We start from the raw sequence: 18,576 nt of genomic DNA, 5'->3' as shown, positions 1-18,576 counted from the left end.
GAACGAAACGCCGGAAGTACAGAGAGCCGTCTTCCGGTGTGCGTGGGGACGTCATGGCGTAGCGACGGGGCGTCTGTGACGTCATTGGGCGGGCGGAGCAGCAGCTCGAGAGGGGGCGTGGCTGAGGCGGAGGAGCCGCGGACGTTGGAAGTGTGAGTAGCGCTTCGGCGGGAGCTGAGGGGAGTGGCGGGTGATTCTCTCTCTCGTCCGCGGCGCGTCTGTCTGGCTCTGGCCTCCCCCCTTGTTTTTAACAATACCACTTCCCTTTGAGCGCAAGAGCGTCTCTGACTGTGTGCAGAGTGCTTGTCCCTGTCTGTGTTCAGCAGTAGACGCTGACCTTATAGAAATCGGCTCTATATTAGGCTGCAATCCCAGCCACACTTTCCTGGGAGTAAGTCCCATTGACTAGAATGGGACTTACTTCTGAGTAGACAGGCCTAGGATTGGGTTCTCAGGCTGCAATCCTCTCCATGCTTACCTGGGAGTAAGCCCCATTGATCTAATGGGACTTACTTCTGAGTAGACAGGCCTGGGATTGGGCTCTGAGTTCTCAATGCTTTCAGGCGGGGACTTTGCCATCTGTTCCAGAGATCGAAGATGTAGAACAGGGGTGCTCACACTTTTTTGGCTCAAGAGCTACTTTAAAACCCAGCAAGGCCCAGAGATCTACCAGAGTTTTTTTTTACAATGTTCGCGCCATCATAACATATAACATTTATGTGTACAATGTATGTTGGTGTACCTTGAGCCCCACTGAGTATAACAGGACTTACTCCTGAGTAGACATGCCTAGGATTAGGCTGTGAGGCTGCAATCCTAGCCACACTTACCTGGGAGTAAGCCCCATTGAGTACAATGGGCCTTACTCCTGGCGTTTCCTCCCAGAGGCACCTGAAGGGGGGGGTCGGCACTCCGCGATCTACTCATTTTGCCTCGCGATCTACAGGTAGATCGCGATCCACCTGTTGAGCACCCCTGATGTAGAAGATCTTCTGCATGCAAAGCAAGTGCTCTACCAAGGTCCGGCCCATTTATGAGGCCGACTGAGGCAGTTGCCTCGGGCCACGGATTGGTGAGGTGTGGTGACCACCTCTGTCCTTCCACCCTCTTCATTTCTGTTCCCTGGATTGGAAAAGGAATAGAGCAGGAGAGGAAGTGTGGAGGAGCCTCAAGCCCACCACTCTTCTCTTCCATGCTTCCTCCCCCCCCCCCCATTCTGCTTTCTGTCCAAGAGGCTGGCACATCACTTAGTAAGGAGTTTAGGGCACATTTGGCAAACTGCCTCAAGCACAGGGTGGTCTTGGGCTTCCCCTGGCTTTACCCTGGTCCATATGACCTTTCTTCAGCTTACATGCCTGGGACAGTGGGGTCCCCAAAATGCTGTTCTGCTTGTTCAGTAACCGGGGACATGGTAGTAGGCAGGCAGGCAGGCATTTGAATGGAAGGGGAAGCTTCAGGTTCTGATCGGACTTGGCTGCACAATAGAAGGTGTGCTGGTGTCTCTTGTGAGTACAGCCAGTCCTCACTTAAAGTTGTTAAATTCTTGGAAACTGCAAATTAAAGCAGAATCATTTATAAGGAAACCAATTTTACTGTAGATGGGTTCAACCACACTCAGGTGGCAGGCTCTTTAAGCACTTTTCTATCGCACTCCGGAATGCCTTGTGGAAGCTACCCACAAGACATACTGGGGCACTACAAGGCCAAAGAAATGGGTTGTGGGTCTGGCGCGACATAGAAGTGGCTTCTGGTAGCCCTACAGTGTGCAGCTGTGGAGAACACGAAGGTCAGAAGATTGAGAATCAGTGACCAACTTTAAAACAAAACAATGTTGAATGAAATAACATTAAGTGAGGACTTGCTGCACCTTTGAAAAAAAAAAAAGATTGTCAGCTCCACTTGGACGGGGAACTTTTTCCCCCCCTTCATTTATCTTGTTAAATAAACTATTTTGTGAGGTTTTTTTGTAATTGCTGAAAAAAAGTATAGAAATAAACTACTAATAATGATAGCTGAACCTCTTCTTTCACATCATGGAACATACCTTGCAAAAAACTTCACCCATCATTATTAAGGGGCAGTTCTCAATGTGGCAACAGTAAATTATGTAAACATTTTCAAGATATGCACAATTTATCACTCATCTGCTTAAGCCAGTGTAATGTGCAAGAGGTACTGAACCCTCTTTTCTTGCTTGGTATGTCTCCCTGATTCTCTCATCCCTTTCCTGCTTCCTGGGTGTGCAACACTGATGTTGTTCCCCACTGTCGCCTGGCACCATAGTGGAGAATGCAGAATGAATCCAATTTCTCCACCCCAAAATACACTCTCTTGACATGCCCCCCTTTCTTCAAAAAGTCTTGTTGTATACCAACAATCGTTTTATCTAAGGTACTTATATTTAAAATGCGTTAGTTTTAATATTATAAAACTTTGAACCTCTTATTCATATAGATACCTAGATTGACTATTACTCCCAGCTCATAGTCTTCTGACTTACATCAAAATCTTACAATTGTTTCTAAATTTTAGATATAGCAAAACCAGACTAAGATTGCAATCCAGAGTTGTGGTTAAGCTGCCGCAAGTCCCTTGTGCTAATTTCCAGGTGTTGCAAAAGTGCCGTAAAGCACATTTGTGCCACCATGGGAGTCGGGGAGGTCAGCCCAAGGATGCCTATCAGCCTCCCTGTGCTGGATCTTGTCCTAGCAGAGATAAGTTTGTGCCAGCAGTGGGCCAGCGGCACAAGAGTTTGGGGAGGGTTGGAGGGAAGGTGGCAGGTAGGCCAGCGGGTGGACCCCGGCCCACGAGGGGATCCTAATCCCTCACTCAAGCAGCCCAGCATTAGACCAGGCTGCTTGAAGTGTTGGGGTAAACTTCTTTGCTTCCTTTGACTCACTAAGTTCTTGAGGGGTGCTTTCATGCCTTGCAGAATAGAAGATGCCCAACAACTGCAGCCTCCTCCACCACCTCCTTCTCTCTGGCACCTAGCAATGCAATTAGTATCTGTTTAACCCCTTGTTTCCAAGAAACGTTCTTTTCAATATCACTCATGTTTTCCTGGGCCACAAGTTGTGTCTTAAAAGCAACTATTCGATTCCTGGGAAAGTTCTCATAGTCGAGTTCTGGTTGCATCTCAGCTGTACCTGCCTTCATTTCCATAGGGATTCTACTCACTTGCCAGCATTTGGTGTATTCTTCACCAGGCTTACATTTCCTCTTCTTTACCAACTCCCTGACTTGAAGCGTATTCACGGTCTCCAATTCCAGTTGAATTTTTCTCACCTGCAGCTGACTTGCTGTGTTTACCACCTGTAACTTTTGCTTCCAGCATGATTGTTCTGGGAAAATTAATTCTGTTTATCTTACTAGCATTCCAAAAGGCTGACATACATAACTTACCCCTTTGGGAGAGTTAATCCAGTCCCATTTTCTTTACCAAGATATTTAGCTCCAACTTGGGAAGTAGAGTTCTCATCCACTATCTTCCTACATTTCCTTCTGCTCTACTGTATCCCATTGTTACACATGGGACAGGCTCAGGGTCTACCACTGTCCAAGTTAGCATTCCAGAATTATCAATTACTGACTACTCAAATTTCATCCTCCAGTTCTTTGGGTATACCTCTTCTAATGATACTGGGGCTGCCATCTATGGTAAACCTCTCCAGTCCACTCTGCTCCCTCTCTAATCACAGGGTACATATCTAAATCCTTATTCCTCATCTGGGGTTCTTTGTAAACCAGTAAAATTCTCTCTCCTCAAGTTCTAAATAATCTTACTTCCTCTTGAAACTGGGGTTTTCTCCATGCTCTCGTTTCTCTATCTGCATCAACTTCACCTCTCTCCTCTCTCTCCTCAACTCATCAATGTGTTGCTGCATTACTTGCATTCTCTGGAGAAGGTACTCCACTCTCTCACCTTTCTCCCAATCTGCATCATCATTCCAATTGTCTTCCTGCTCAGATTCTCATTCTTTTTTTCAGAGACTCCACTGTTTAACAAGCTCCTGCAACTCTTGTTGCAACAGGTCTGCTCTTTCCCCTGAATAAAATTTTCTAATGTCTCCACATCCCCACCTTTTGTCTGTCCCATTCTCCATCATAGCTTCTCCCTGCAGACATGTATTGGTGGCTGCTTCCATCGCACCACCAGCTGTTGCTTTATTCATGTTCCCTGTCCTATTTGAACTTGAAAAATTTATCAGAGACTCCATCTCTGTTAACTTCTATTCCTTTCTTTCAACTTCTGTCCACCATCTTTCCATAGTCTCCCAATACCAACGTTTCGACATTGAAGGTAATGTGGTTACACCATCTGTGCCTCCCACAGCACTCTCTACTCCATCTTTTCCATCTTCAAAAGTTGCTGCTGCAGCCTCAGCCAGCACATTCAATGATCTAGGAGCCTCCATATCCACTACTGTAGCACCAATGCACAATCCCAACACTGCCGCCATATAATGTGAAAGGGATGCTGAACCCCCTTTTCTCACTTGTAACATTACCATGGCCAATTTCTTTAGGAACTGGACTTGTCAGGTTAGCACTTGGTCCCCATCAAACAACACTGACATAGTAGGATTTCCTGTAAAGAATTTTATTGTAAACTTTAGAACAGCGAGGTAAGTTTTAATGTGTATTCTACAGGAGGTTTGCTCAGTGGAGCTTTCCAGATGGTCTTCAGGGAATGCTTCTCATGTACTTCAGCCCTTCCCAAGCGTCTGCTCAGCAGTTTTTTGTTCACAGCAACTGTCTCTCTCACACACATTCTTTACCAACTGCCTCTTTTAACTGCTCTTCCCCAACATTCCAACTGCCATTTCCCCATGCAAAGTTTTCCTTTCCTAGAATGTGTACCTGCTTTTCTCATACCCTTTCCTGCTTCCTGGGGGCGCGACATTGATGTTGTTCCCCACTGTCCCCTGGCATCATAGTGGACAGTGCAGAATAAACCACCCCAAAATACACTCTCTCGGCAGCCTGACTCCCAGGCAACCTGAAGCATCTCTGATCCTGTTGTTGCCTTTTCACTGTTGTCTTGACTGTACTTTTGTTTTACTACTGATTTTACTTTTCTCCCCTTACCCACCTTTTTCTAAGCTAGTTCAGTTTAAATGAGCCATCAGTCATTCATCAGAACATCTCACTGAGAACACGATTATCACAGACCTTCTGTTTCTGCAGTGCTTCATGACTCTCATCTGCACCATTCCCATGACTTTTTTCTCTAATATTCTCCCTATCCCATCTTTCAAATAACTGGAGCAGAGTCACCCCACTTTTATGTTCTGTACTGTGCCTAGCATGCAATTTGTGCACATTTGTGGTAATTACAGAATCTTCTGTGGAGAAGTACAATGAAAATAATAGCATAATTTAAAAAAATAATAGGTTTTATTTTTCCGTCTGACTAAGTAGCATTAAATTCTGAAAACCATCAGTTGTTCATCTGACAAAAGCATTTCTATGATGGGAACCTTGTTTGTTATTGAAGGCTGTCGATGATCCTTTTACTATTTTGATGGTGTCTCCTACAACCCACCTTACCTCCGCCACGTTTTTATTGTTGAATCATTTTTGACTTTCACAAACATACTTCTGTAATAATTATTCTATGTCTGTGTAGTTATGGCAGAAAAAAAAATCTACATACATGGAATCTTGAATGGTAAACGGCCCAAGGGGAGAGGCTGAGTACCTTGTCCTTACCCACCAGCTTTCTACTGTAAACTGAAGGGAAAAAAATTGGGAGTACAGGTCGTGCCTCATTATCCACTGGGATTCTGTTTTGAATCCATAGTGGATAAAAAAACCAATGGATACCAAATCATTGGATACCGAGATCATACCCGTAATGTTTCCTGTGATGATATATTCTGTTAGTTTGACCCTTTATGTAGCACAGATATAGGGTCTAGATAGATGTTGTGGTCCTGGGCAGTTGTCCATTCTGTGAAGAGAAGTAAGATCTGGCTATTATTCCCTGCCCACCCTCTGCATTACTGTACCTTCCCCCCATTACTTTGTGTAAGAAACTGGAAGTTGTAAATAATGACCCATTACTTGGTGAGTAAAACAACTCTTTGCACATGTATTATATTGTTTGACTCAAAGAAATAACCAATATTTGATTTGCTGTTTCTTTGCTCTGTAATCCTGTGTTGCGGGAAACATGCCTCTGTGAAGATTTTGTTTTTCAACAATTTAAAGGTGCATGCCCTGATTTTAAAATGGAAAGCTTCTGCCTAGGAGGCAATTAGTATATGGTTGCAAACCACAGATTCTTGACATTTTGAAGAATGTGAAAACAGTTTGGAAACTAGACCTGACACACTGGAAATTTTTCTTCCTATTAATACATTTGAAACTATTCCAGTAGCTGTAACTAATACAACTTAAAAGTCTCTGACTTTTCCCATTGTGTAATTATTTTATAATTCGTTCCTGCTAATGGCTCTTAATGTTTTTGTTGTGACTAGCTCTCTAAAGGACAGTTTTATTCTTTTACTGCTTATGCCAAACAGATGAGGACAAAAACAAAGATAGGGCAGTTTGTGATTATTTAACTCAGCAAAGATGGCATTCTGGTGCCTGCTACATGAGGGACTGTGTTAGGTACGGGACAATAATTATGTCATTGGTGAAATGATCCTATACAATATTATATATAGAGTAACTGGGAGGGTATCAAAAGAAAAAAGGTGGAGAACATATTATGACATTTGTATTCTGCCCTTTCTCCACGGAATCATGGCTGTATCTATGGGAATGATTCATTTTATTCTTCCCATCTCTGGCCCAAGTCCACACCACCCTGTTCACACCACCCGGGTTTCCTGTTCAGTCCTGACTGTGAGTAGGAGCTCAAGAGCTGAAGCTTGCAGGTTATGGGGAACAGTCTCAGCAGGTAGTGTTAGCTGAAGCAGCAGGACCTTGGACAGCAGCTTGTTCAAAAATTCTGGAGCACAACTGAGTCCTGATTTCCTCCCCTGACCTGACTACCTATCCCATGCTGCACTCCTTCCATGGTGGATGAAGATGTTAAAGGAGGCAGTTGCCGTACCTGGAGCCTTGCACCATTGTTGCTCAGTTGTCTAAATGGGCATGTTGTTGTATTCATCAGATGGAGGTTAAGTCCAGGAGGGTTTTGGGGATGACAGTAGTGACCCCCCTCCCCCAAATCAGTACTTCACTATATTGTAAATCTTCCATATTATAACCAGTGTGTAAGCAAAGTAAGAAATATTGAAGATGCAAATATGTGACTTGCGCTCAGAGGCATAAGGCACTGCCACTTCGTGTCACTTGATGTCACTTCTGGGTTCTCCCCAGAGGAGATGTGCTCACTACAGTGGCTTGGCCCCCCGTTCCTTCTCCTGTGGATACTCTCCTTCAAGGGTACAACAAGACAGTCAGTTCTGGGTTCTCCCTGGAGGAGGGACACTTGCTAAGGCAGCTTCACGCTGCTCCTTCCACAAGAGAAGTGGGCATAGAGGGTGAGAAGTCATAATCACTTCCAGCATAACTAGGGCAGAGCCTGAGGGATAGTCATGCGCATCCTCTTGGCGTAGCACCCAGGGCAAGTGCCCCTCAGGCTCTGCCCTAATTACACCTCTGCCTACGCTTATTGGTAATTACTTGGATACACAAAAGGTATTAGAAGGAAGACTTCCTGCTCCCTCTTTGCTGCTTACCCCCTCGCCCAACTAATTTTGACAGTCAGGGGACCTAAGGTGGGAATAGCATAGCATGCAGTATGGTGAATATACTTAGATGAGGGTAGAAGTGGTAAAATATTTCAGAGCTTCCATTGCATGAGTGGAAGTGCCTTCAAATTACACCAAACTGTGAGTCGGGACCCACCATTGGATCATGAACCCAATTTTTGGTGGGTTGTGAAAAGTTTTTGTAATTTTTTTTTAACTTTGTGAGCACTCTTGCCTGGTTTGCAGAAAAATATCATTAGCCGGAATGCTAACCTGTGGTATGAGGTAATACCCCCAATTTAAAATGTCACATTTTCTGATTTTCTCCTGTAATTGGAGTGCTGTAGGTCATGTATAAACCCACTCTCAGCCTTTTGTCTGACCTGGAAGTCCCTAACTTCTTATCTTGCTCTCCAGATCAACCTTCTGAGTACCCTGGAATGACTAAAAGTTTGGAGGAACAGGGAGTTTTGAGGGACTCAAAATTCATCTTTAAAAAGGGAAAGAGGGGGGACCCAGGAAACTATAGGCCGGTCAGCCTAACATCTATACCGGGTAAGATGGTGGAATGCCTCATCAAAGATAGAATCTCAAAACACATAGACGAACAGGCCTTGCTGAGGGAGAATCAGCACGGCTTATGTAAGGGTAAGTCTTGCCTCACAAACCTTTTAGAATTCTTTGAAAGGGTCAACAGGCATGTGGGTGCGGGAGAACCCATAGACATTATATATCTGGACTTTCAGAAGGCATTCGACACGGTCCCTCACCAAAGGCTACTAAAAAAACTCCATAGTTCAGGGAATTAGAGGACAGGCCCTCTCATGGATTGAGAACTGGTTGAAGACCAGGAAACAGAGAATGGGTGTCAATGGGCAGTTTTCACAATGGAGAGAAGTGAAAAGCGGCGTGCCCCAAGGATCTGTCCTGGGACCAGTGCTTTTCAACCTCTTCCTAAATGATCTGGAGACAGGGTTGAGCAGTGAGGTGGCAAAGTTTGCAGACAACACCAAACTTTTCCAAGTGGTAAAGACCAGAAGTGATTGTGAGGAGCTTTGGGGGATCTCTCCAAACTGGCAGAATGGGCAGCAAAATGGCAGATGCGCTTCAGTGTCAGTAAGTGTAAGGTCATGCACATTGGGGCAAAAAAATCAAGACTTTACATGTAGGCTGATGGGTTCTGAGCTGTCTGTGACAGATCAGGAGAGAGATCTTCAGGTGGTGGTGGACAGGTCAATGAAAGTGTCGACTCAATGTGCGGCGGCAGTAAAGAAGGTCAATTCTATGCTTGGGATCAAGAAGGTATTGAGAACAAAACGGCTAATATTACAATGCCCTTGTACAAATCGATGGTAAGGCCACACCTGGAGTATTGTGTCCAGTTCTGGTCGCCGCATCCCAAAAAAAACATAGTGGAAATGGAAAAGGTGCAAAAGAGAGCGACTAAGATGATTACGGGGCTGGGGCACCTTCCTTATGAGGAAAGGTTATGGCGTTTGGGCCTCTTCAGCCTAGAAAAGAGACGCCTGAGGGGGGACATGATTGAGACATACAAAATTATGCAGGGGATGGACAGAGTGGATAGAGAGATGCTCTTTACACTCTCACATAACACCAGAACCAGGGGACATCCACTAAAATTGAGTGCTGGGAGAGTTAGAACAGACAAAAGAAAATATTTCTTTACTCAACGTGTGGAACTCCTTGCCACAGGATGTGGTGATGGCGTCTGGCGTGGATGCCTTTAAAAGGGGATTGGACAAGTTTCTGGAGGAAAATTCCATTACGGGTTACAAGCCATGATGTGCATGTGCAACCTCCTGATTTTAGAAATGGGCTATGTCAGAATGCCAGATGCAAGGGAGGGCACCAGAATAAGGTCTCTTGTTATCTGGTGTGCTCCCTGGGGCATTTGGTGGGCCGCTGTGAGATACAGGAAGCTGGACTAGATGGACCTATGACCTGATCCAGTGGGGCTGTTCTTATGCTCTTATGACTCCGGTTCTAGGAAGAGTCTAGCAAATGTCTACACACAAACACACACACGCACAAGCACAGTCCCCAAATATTATTAATTAATAATTTATTATTTTAAATTAACAAAATTTCTTTCTTGATCTCTTGTTTTAAGTCTGGTGGGTCGCAATAGATTGTCATTTCAAAAAGTGGGTCCGCATGCTAAAAAGTTTGGGAAGCAGGATCTTTTGGTTATAACCCAGTGTCATTATTTATAGTTGTTAGGTTTTGAGGCTGACATGGTGGCACAGCTGATGCAGCTGTTCATGTTTGAACATTTTAGATGTTTCTGTGATTATCTTTTAAAAAAGCAAACTACAGGTCCAACCTTGTTATACACAAATTTTTTATACGTGGATTTGACTCAGCACGAATGACCACTGCAAATGAGAAGGAATGTGCTGATCCCTGGAGAAGGGGAAAAATGCACCCCTTTAAAATCACAGCTTGAAAAACTGTTTTTCTTACTGTTGTAGAGAGATAGTCATGCAAGTGATCATTCCATTCTTCAGCTCAACCAGGCAAAGGCAAGGGGTCCTTTGCATTTCTAATTGCTGACTGCTTCTTTACAACAGTAAGAAAAACTGTTTAAACACCACAATTGTAAAGAGACACACCTTTTTAATTTTTTAAAAATTGCTTTTATTTAACACATTTTATGGTATCAGCAGGGAGTCCCAGAATCAAACCCCTATGAATGTCAAGACACAACCTTATTAGAGCAATGGAGGGGCAAGAAACCTGGAAGTGGGTCTTTAAATCTATTTTTCCCACTTTTTTTTATCCACGAATTTTTTTATCCGCTAGGGGTTCTGGAACAGAACCCTAGCGATGATGGGACGCGACCTGTATATGTTTGTTGTTCTGCAACCTTTTGCCCTTCCATGTATCTAAAGGGGCTCTCTGGATCACAACCAAAGATGGCTATATTTGTGACAAGCATTCTGAAAGTATTCTTATTCCTCCAATTATTATGGCATGTAACATTTCATAGCTTTCTTTTTCTTGCTAGTGAAAAATGACCACTGCTAACAAGACACCTCCTGGAGCAGATCCAAAACACCTGGAAAGGACCGGAACTGTTCGAGAAATAGGATCACAAGCTGTTTGGTCACTTTCGTCTTGTAAACCAGGTAATTTGAAAAAAAAACCATAGTGCAGACAGTGAAACCACATTCAGCCTCACTGTTTTTGTGCTTTTGTGCTGTTTTTGTGCTCACAGCATTTGTTGCTTGCCATCATTATGGCTTAACTTTAAATTAACATCAGAATCCTAGGCATGTCTGCTCAGAAGTAGGCCCCATTGTGTTCAGTGGGACTTACTCCCAGGTAGTAATATCCACTCTAAATGTATGTTTACTCAGAAATATTGAAATGTGAGACGAGCAGCCCAATCCTGAGCTGCCCGGAGCTGCAGGACCCGGCAGCTCCACAGAGGGCTCCCACCGGATCCAACACCTCCCGCACTATTGCAGGAGGCTCCTCAGGAGAAGAGAACATTCGTCCCCTCCCCGTGAGTAAGGGAAGCAGCCCCGCAATGGGGCTACTCATTTTAGCGACTGTTTGGTTGCCACTAAAGTGAAGGCGCTTGTGTAGGGTGAGCAGCCCTACCCAAGCGCCCTGGATCCTGCAGAGCTCCACTCCGCGGACCCGCCTCTCCCCCTCCCCCGACACACATTCCCCATACTCCTGGCCAAGCCTCCCCCTCCCTGGAACACCTTCCCCACACCCCCAACCAGGCCCCCATCTCCTGTTCCACAGCTCGGCGGTCCAGGAGACTGCCAAGCTGCGGAGCCTGGCGCCTGCCATGCACTGGCTCAGTGCCAGCCGGAGCTGAGCTAGCTCTGGTGGGAGCCCAGCGGTAAGCCCCGCAAACCTGCCTTACCACACGTTTGCAACTGTAGTCCGCACCATTGAGCCGTGCCACAGACCACAGCATCAGGCTCTTACTGAATTATTACCTGACCATCTTATTAAAATAAATGGAACTTACTTCTGAGTAAGCATATTTAGGATTGTGCTATCTAGGATGGGAATACTAATCATTTTGAGTGAAATACTACTCAACAAATTAAGGAGCACGTATTACGGTCTTATATCTTGATGTGACAAATGATTGTCCATAACAATTGTATATATTTACATGGTTAAAACGTTTAGGTTGTCCATTTTAATAGGAGTCTGTCAATAGTAAAATATTCTAAAAGTGCAACCCTAGTCTTTATTTATAAGTCTATTTTCTATAAATAGAAGTGGGCAATTTACTCAGCAGTCACAATTACCAGGTAATGAAAACTGGAAGCTTAGTGCATATAATTAAAAGCTTGAATAGTATGTTAGTGCATATAATTAAAAACATTTACATTAAGTTCATATGTAGGTAGTGAACTCATTCCCTTGGCCCAAGCTAACTCCTTGCGCGGTGGGCGCAGCAGTGGCAGTGAGGCAGAGTTTTGGCTCCTGGCGGTCTCCTTGGAATAAGAGGACACTTGTCTCCTTGCTCTGGGGTAAGCCCCAGCAGCTGCCATGAGTCATCTTGGACTTGGGACAGCTATATTGCTGGTGCAAGTTCGCATTGATTTGTGAAGGTGGACTGGGCCTGGAAAGGGGGTTAGAATTTAGTGAGTGCCACTGCTGCCAAACCCACCCCCTCCTGTGCCCGATTTGCCCTCCTCCTCACCTCATCTCCTCCCCATTCTGCCCACTGCTCATCCTCCCACTGAATAGTACTGTGTATATGATAAGTTTTCCTCTTCAGCCATAAATATAGATAAAACATAATAAATAAAATACAGGGGGCCCCTGTACCCACAGATCCCGTATCAGCAGTTTCATTTAACTGTGGATTGGATCTGCAGGGCTGCCTGCACACTCCCTCCGGAGGATCTTCTGAGCCCTGCAGAGGCTATGTGCAACTGCCCGCAGCCTCTGCAGGCCTCAGAATGACTGCTAGATTGAAATAAGTTACTTCTGGTTTTATTGTTGCCCAGGCCTTAGAATGCCTTTTAAAAATGTCATTTCCAGTTTTACAATATAACCAGAAGTAATGGTTTTTTCAATCTAACAGTCATTCTGAGGCCCACAGAGGACCCTCCAGAGAGGGGAGGAGTCCCCCGGCATACACGCATTCAGCTATCCACGGGGGGTTCAGGAATGAAATCCCCATGGATATGGGGGCATGCCTGTAATAATAGAAAATATCAAACATAATAACATGATCTTGAAACATACTATTGATATTTATGGCTGGAGAGGGAAACATATCTACTGTTCAGTGGTCCATCAGGCTCATGATTAGACATTTGACAATATGTTCAAGCGTGATGGATTAAGTGATGCAGCAGACAGAGGGCCAGCTTTGGACACTGGAGTGTCAGAGGTTCAAATCCTCACCCAGCCATGAAACTCACTGGGTGGCTTTGGGCATCTCTATCAACAAACCTGAGTCATGCATCAGTCTTTCAACTTCATTGGGACTACTACCCTGAGTTAGTACAAGTTGGCTTTGCAGTGAGCAATAACTTTAAACAGTCCTGCCCATTTACTCTCGTTTACCAGTCATTTCCAAAATAGTCCTGGGGTTTTGGACACCTTTATAGAAAAGTCTTCAAGGGAGGTTTACTTGGGTTATTCCGCATTTCTATAGCTTTAGCCTGTGGTGGGTCCAAACCGAAATACTACCAAGAGTACTTATTTTCCCTAAATTTTGCCTGTTCAGAATTGATTTTGGGGTAGAATATAATGATCACTTGGATGTCCAACTTTCAAAAACATGCTATATGAACTGTGTTTCCTGTTCAGCATTTGCGTATTTTGAGTATGGTTTGACCACATAAATTCTGCTGTCCAAGAAGCACAGGTATTCAGTATAACTGCACTTCTTCTAAAGTCATCTTTCAATAGCTTTTTTCCCCAGTCCTTGAAAACCTTTTTAACCTATTTAAAAGCTGCCAAAGTAGAAAGAAAATGTGAAACCATTTTACCTTTCAGCTTTCAGCAGGTTGTTGGGGTGGTTCAGTTTAATGTCTCCAAATCTGTGGGCTTGCTTACGGGATACTTGTAGAACTCACCTTATGAGCCCTGCCTGTAATTTAAGCAAGACTGTTCAAATAACATTGCAAAAGAGCTTTAAATCATTTATTTGCTTTGCTTTCTTGAGTTCTGACGCATTTGAACTGTCACAGGATTTGATTGAGAGTGTGAGTCAAAGTTCCAAGCTTCTCTTACAAACCAGGATGTATAACTACTTTTGGCACCAAACTCTCATTTTACTTCAGCTTCTGAATACCTTAAAAATAAAACTGAATGGTGTCAATTAGGCTTGTGTAGTTAATATACATGAACAAATACGACCAGTATCATGTTCACTGGTGGCCAGGATCAGGTCCCCACAGCTATTCAATGTGAGTTTCAAACTCAAAGATTTTAGGAATGAAAATCTTATAGGCGGTCACCATTTCAATGTTGCATTTTTTTCTTCATAATAAAAAAAATTATAGAAACATCATAATCTCTATGTGTGAATGTTTCAATCTTAATCATTGTCATACCCTGAGGAACCCTACAAGTATAGCTTCTCTTGTCCTGCTCCTCTCCCAGTCCTATCTAGCTTCTCTTGTCCTGCTCCTCTCCCAGTCCTATCTAGCTTCTCTTGTCCTGCTCCTCTCCCAGTCCTATCTAGCTTCTCTTGTCCTGCTCCTCTCCCAGTCCTATCTAGCTTCTCTTGTCCTGCTCCTCTCCCAGTCCTATCTAGTTTCTCTTGTTCTGCTCCTCTCCCAGTCCTATCTAGACTAACAGTTCTCAGATTGTGGGTCGGGACCTACTAGGTGGGTTGCGAGCCAATTTCAGGTGGGCCCCTATTCAATTCAATGTGTATTTTGTTTTAGATTAGACTTTATGCTACCATGGTATGTGACTGCATTTGGGGAAATGTTACAGATCTGTACTTTTAACAGGCTAGTATGTATATGCTTTTAACAATGAGTGTCAGTGGGGCTTATTCCCAGCTAAGTGTGGATAGGATTGCAGCCTTTGGGATCTTTGGGGATTTTTTAGTAGTAGTAGTAGTAGTAGTAGTAGTAACTTTATTGTCATTGTGCTACAGCACAACGAAATTTATGCACCTTTGAGATACAAGCATAAATATACACTACAGTTCCAACAATCACTCACTCACCCACACATTCTGTACAACATGCATCATAATATAAAAACAGTATAACAGACCAGCAACTGCTGAACTGCTAAGCAGATCAGCAACTGCTTGGGAGGGTTAGGAGGGTTCTTCTTTATTTTAAATAAATTTTTAAACTTATACTTACTGTAATCTTTTAGTTTTTCTTATTTAATTGATTTGATTTTGTCATAAGGGGGGGTGTTAAAAATCTTCTTACTTGATGATGTCACTTCTGGCCATTATATCACTTCCAGGTTAACCACATCACTTCTGGTGAGCCCCGACAGATTGTCATTCTAAAAAATGGGTCACTGTGCTACAAAGTTTGAGAATTGCTGTCGTAGACACAAAAGATGACTGATCCATCACCCCTTGACATAGAAATGCTGATTATTAGCTGAAAGTCATATTTAGCTGGACACTAACTGTTGTAGACCAGAGTAGCCAAAGATCCTCTGTCCAAGAATAATGTAATATGATGAAGATATGACGGTCTCTTACCCTTCCCAACATCCTAGTCCAACTCTATCTTGCCAAATCTTTGCACTTTTTCCACTCCATTAGTGTACATCTGCTCCTACCCTTGTTCCTTTTCAGTTGGGTTTAGACAAAATGTGAAACCATGGTTTGTATTAACTGTAGAAGATCCTACACATGGTTTGAGCTTGCAGATGTGTGACAGCAAAAGACTCAGCCTCATTTGTTCATTCCAGTCTCTACTGTGCAACAGCCTTCTGTGGAAGAGCAATAACTCTGATTAGTCAATGGTCTGAGTGTTCAGACAGAACATAAAGTTGCCCATAACCTAAACTGTGGTTTACAAACCAACTTCAAGCAATAGCTTCACGCCCTAGTTTGTTGACCCCAAACCACACAGACTCGGGTTCAGAAATAATGCAAAACCATATTTTAGTTAAACAAATCATGGTTTTGCATTTTGTCTGAACCTAGCCAATATTTTCTACCTCTGGCAAGAAAACTGCATTTCCCTTGATTCACCCAGCTCAGTGATACTGATGTGCACCTACGTATGCTGCATACCACCATTGCCTCATCAGACACTTCTTTTCAGTTTCAGAATTTCAGTGATTGATAGGGTGGATGTTAAGTCCAGCTGCTGTTCATCTCTGTTCAGGCATTTTATTGGATGACTCATGAGGTTCACTTGAACCGATTAGGAGCTGATCAACACTTGAACTTTCTCCATCTGTTGCACACACGTATAGATGAAATAACTGTGCCTGTGACATCTGCATTGTAGGAATTACTGAAAACAATATGAACTTTTTGTGTTTTGTGTGTTAGGGTTTGGTGTGGACCAGTTGCGAGATGATAATCTAGAAACATACTGGCAGTCTGATGGATCACAGCCTCATTTGGTGAACATCCAGTTCAGGTACTGAATACTGACTGATATATGTAAGTTGGGTTTTATGCAGTTGCCAGTATCACTTGTACTGAAAGAAGTAAAAACCGAGCCTGCAGTAGGAATATATTGTTCGGTCTTCAACATTCATAGCCCTCAGCTAGGCAAATGGGTTAAAGTTTTTGTAATTAGATAACGTTTCTGTTTTAAATGTTACCTGTAGTGCAAATGACCAAGTAAATGGTAACTTTTGCAAATAAGTCTGTTGGGTGTGGCTCAAAAGTATTATGATTAATATATATATAGTGGACCCTCCTTATCCATGGGGGTTCAATTTCGGAACCCCCTTGGATATGAAAATTGCAGATGCTTTAGTCAGGGAAGGGAAGAGGCAGCTTAGCACAGGGACACCTCAACACTTGCTGGCTTCCACCTGCAGCCACCATCATCCTGAAGGGAAGAAAGCCATCAGGCAGGTAGGCAGGAAGATGGAGTGGCCCACCGGTGGGGGGGTGGCAGTGAGGGGATGGAAGGGCCGCCTCCACCTGTGCAGCCACTACCCTCCACTGCAGGAGTCAAGCTGCTGCAAAGAGCAACCCAGCTGGATGCTCCTTACTTACATGTCACAAAGTGACCCACTGGCAGTGGGGTGGTGAGGGGATGGCAGCACTGCCTCTGCTTCTGCAGCCACTGCCCTCAGTAAAGGGAAAGCAAAGAGCAGCCAGCTAGGCTGCTCCGTGGGGCTTCCAAGTAAGTATGCATGCACACTGACTTACTTCTGAGTAGACATACCTAAGATGGTGGTGTTGGACTCCCAGAGTTCAGATAAGCTGTTCTGTTGATTTCACCTGAGAGGCAGATCATTGTATTGGAAAGGAATTGATATATCGAAGCTTTAGCAAGGCTACTCCATAATAAAGTACTTGTATTTTGATTGTGATTAAAAATTTTAATTGTTACCTTGGTTTTATTGAAGTGTGCCCTATTACACGTTTTATTTTAAAATATTTTGTATCAGTCATGAATTTACAATAAAGGGGCTTTTAAACTGATTTTTCCCAACTGAACCTTCCAGAGTCTGAAAAAACAATAACGACACCAAACCAGCACAGGCTATTGCTTTAAAAAAAATCTTTGATATTGCTGTATCTTTTTTTCAGAAGAAAGACAACAGTGAAAACCCTGTGTATTTATGCAGACTACAAATCTGATGAAAGCTACACTCCTAGCAAGATCTCTGTTAGAGTAGGAAACAACTTCCACAACCTACAGGAAATCCGGGTGAGTACTTTATGCCCTTTTAATGCATTATGTCCTCAGTATGGACTCAGTTGAGTCTTTTTAAAAGAGAAAATACCTTTGCCTGTAGCATTTGATATTCATGGATATATGCCAATGAATGGATCCATGCGCAATACAAAATGAAAAAGCAAAAATGGAATCACATTCATGAGTCAAGGATAGGGACTTGCAGGATTACCTGTGTTCCTATATATTTTGCATGATAGTCCATTATTATGTTGTCCTCGTCATGATGTCATCTTTGATTGACTGGCTGGGATCACTCTGTGGACTAATTCAGAAAGAAGAGCAAAAATGGAGCTGCGTCAGCAAGGAAAAAGAACTGCAACAAAGAAAATAATTAAAAACATGCTCAAGTTAAAGTTTTTTCAGGAAAATATTTCTGTCCCATCCCTAAAGTACTTCTTTTGACCTGAAAACCAAAATGGTAGAAAGCTCAATACAACTTTATTTTTTCCCCTCTTCGTTCATGTTTTATTTGCAGTTGTCCACTAGATGTCGTTGTTGGCTGTAGAGAGTAGTTTTTGGATTCATGCCTCAGTGCCCACTCTACTAGTAATTAATGATTATACTTTTGTAGTGGTATGTTGTTCTTCTACATACAACCTTGATAATTTGCAAGGGGGAAAACCCTGAAAATGTCTGCTCTTCAGGCCACTCTTGCTGTGTGTATGTCGTGTGGGTGACAGAAAGAAGCAGTATTTTGAAAGCATGCTACAGTAGACAGTTTTAGACCTCATATATGCTTGCATAGAGACAAATCATAAACTAGTTTGCTTTTCTAAAATGCTGCCAAGATAGTTTGGATTAGTATTTTCTCTATATTTGTTTCTCTTTGTGATTTGATATGATTTTTTAAAAAATTCATTGAGAAAATTCATTGACGGGCAAAAAGATTTTGCCTTAGTTCTTTCTTACTCACTGGAATGAAAAACATCACATAAGTCCTTGCCACTTCCTGCATCCTGTGATTTCAGAGCAAAATAAGAATATAGATGACCATCAGA

The 18,576-nt window shown here is 43.2% G+C and overlaps 1 protein-coding gene across 2 annotated transcripts in view; it reads left to right on the top strand.

Moving 5' to 3' along the window:
* Positions 1-101: 101 nt before the first annotated feature.
* ANAPC10 (anaphase promoting complex subunit 10) overlaps positions 102-18,576 on the top strand; it is a 46,959-nt gene continuing 28,484 nt past the window's right edge. For both annotated transcript variants that reach the window (XM_066632650.1, XM_066632651.1), the window contains exons 1-4: positions 102-152; positions 10,738-10,858; positions 16,207-16,297; positions 17,428-17,548. In XM_066632650.1, coding sequence (XP_066488747.1) covers positions 10,744-10,858; positions 16,207-16,297; positions 17,428-17,548 — 327 coding nt within the window. In that variant the 5' untranslated portion in view covers positions 102-152; positions 10,738-10,743. The remainder of the gene's footprint in view (positions 153-10,737; positions 10,859-16,206; positions 16,298-17,427; positions 17,549-18,576) is intronic.

This window comes from Tiliqua scincoides, chromosome 6 (genome assembly GCF_035046505.1).
Source record: "Tiliqua scincoides isolate rTilSci1 chromosome 6, rTilSci1.hap2, whole genome shotgun sequence".
In the NCBI taxonomy this organism is placed as follows: Eukaryota; Metazoa; Chordata; class Lepidosauria; order Squamata; family Scincidae; genus Tiliqua; species Tiliqua scincoides.
This window is presented reverse-complemented; position numbering and strand designations above follow the sequence as displayed.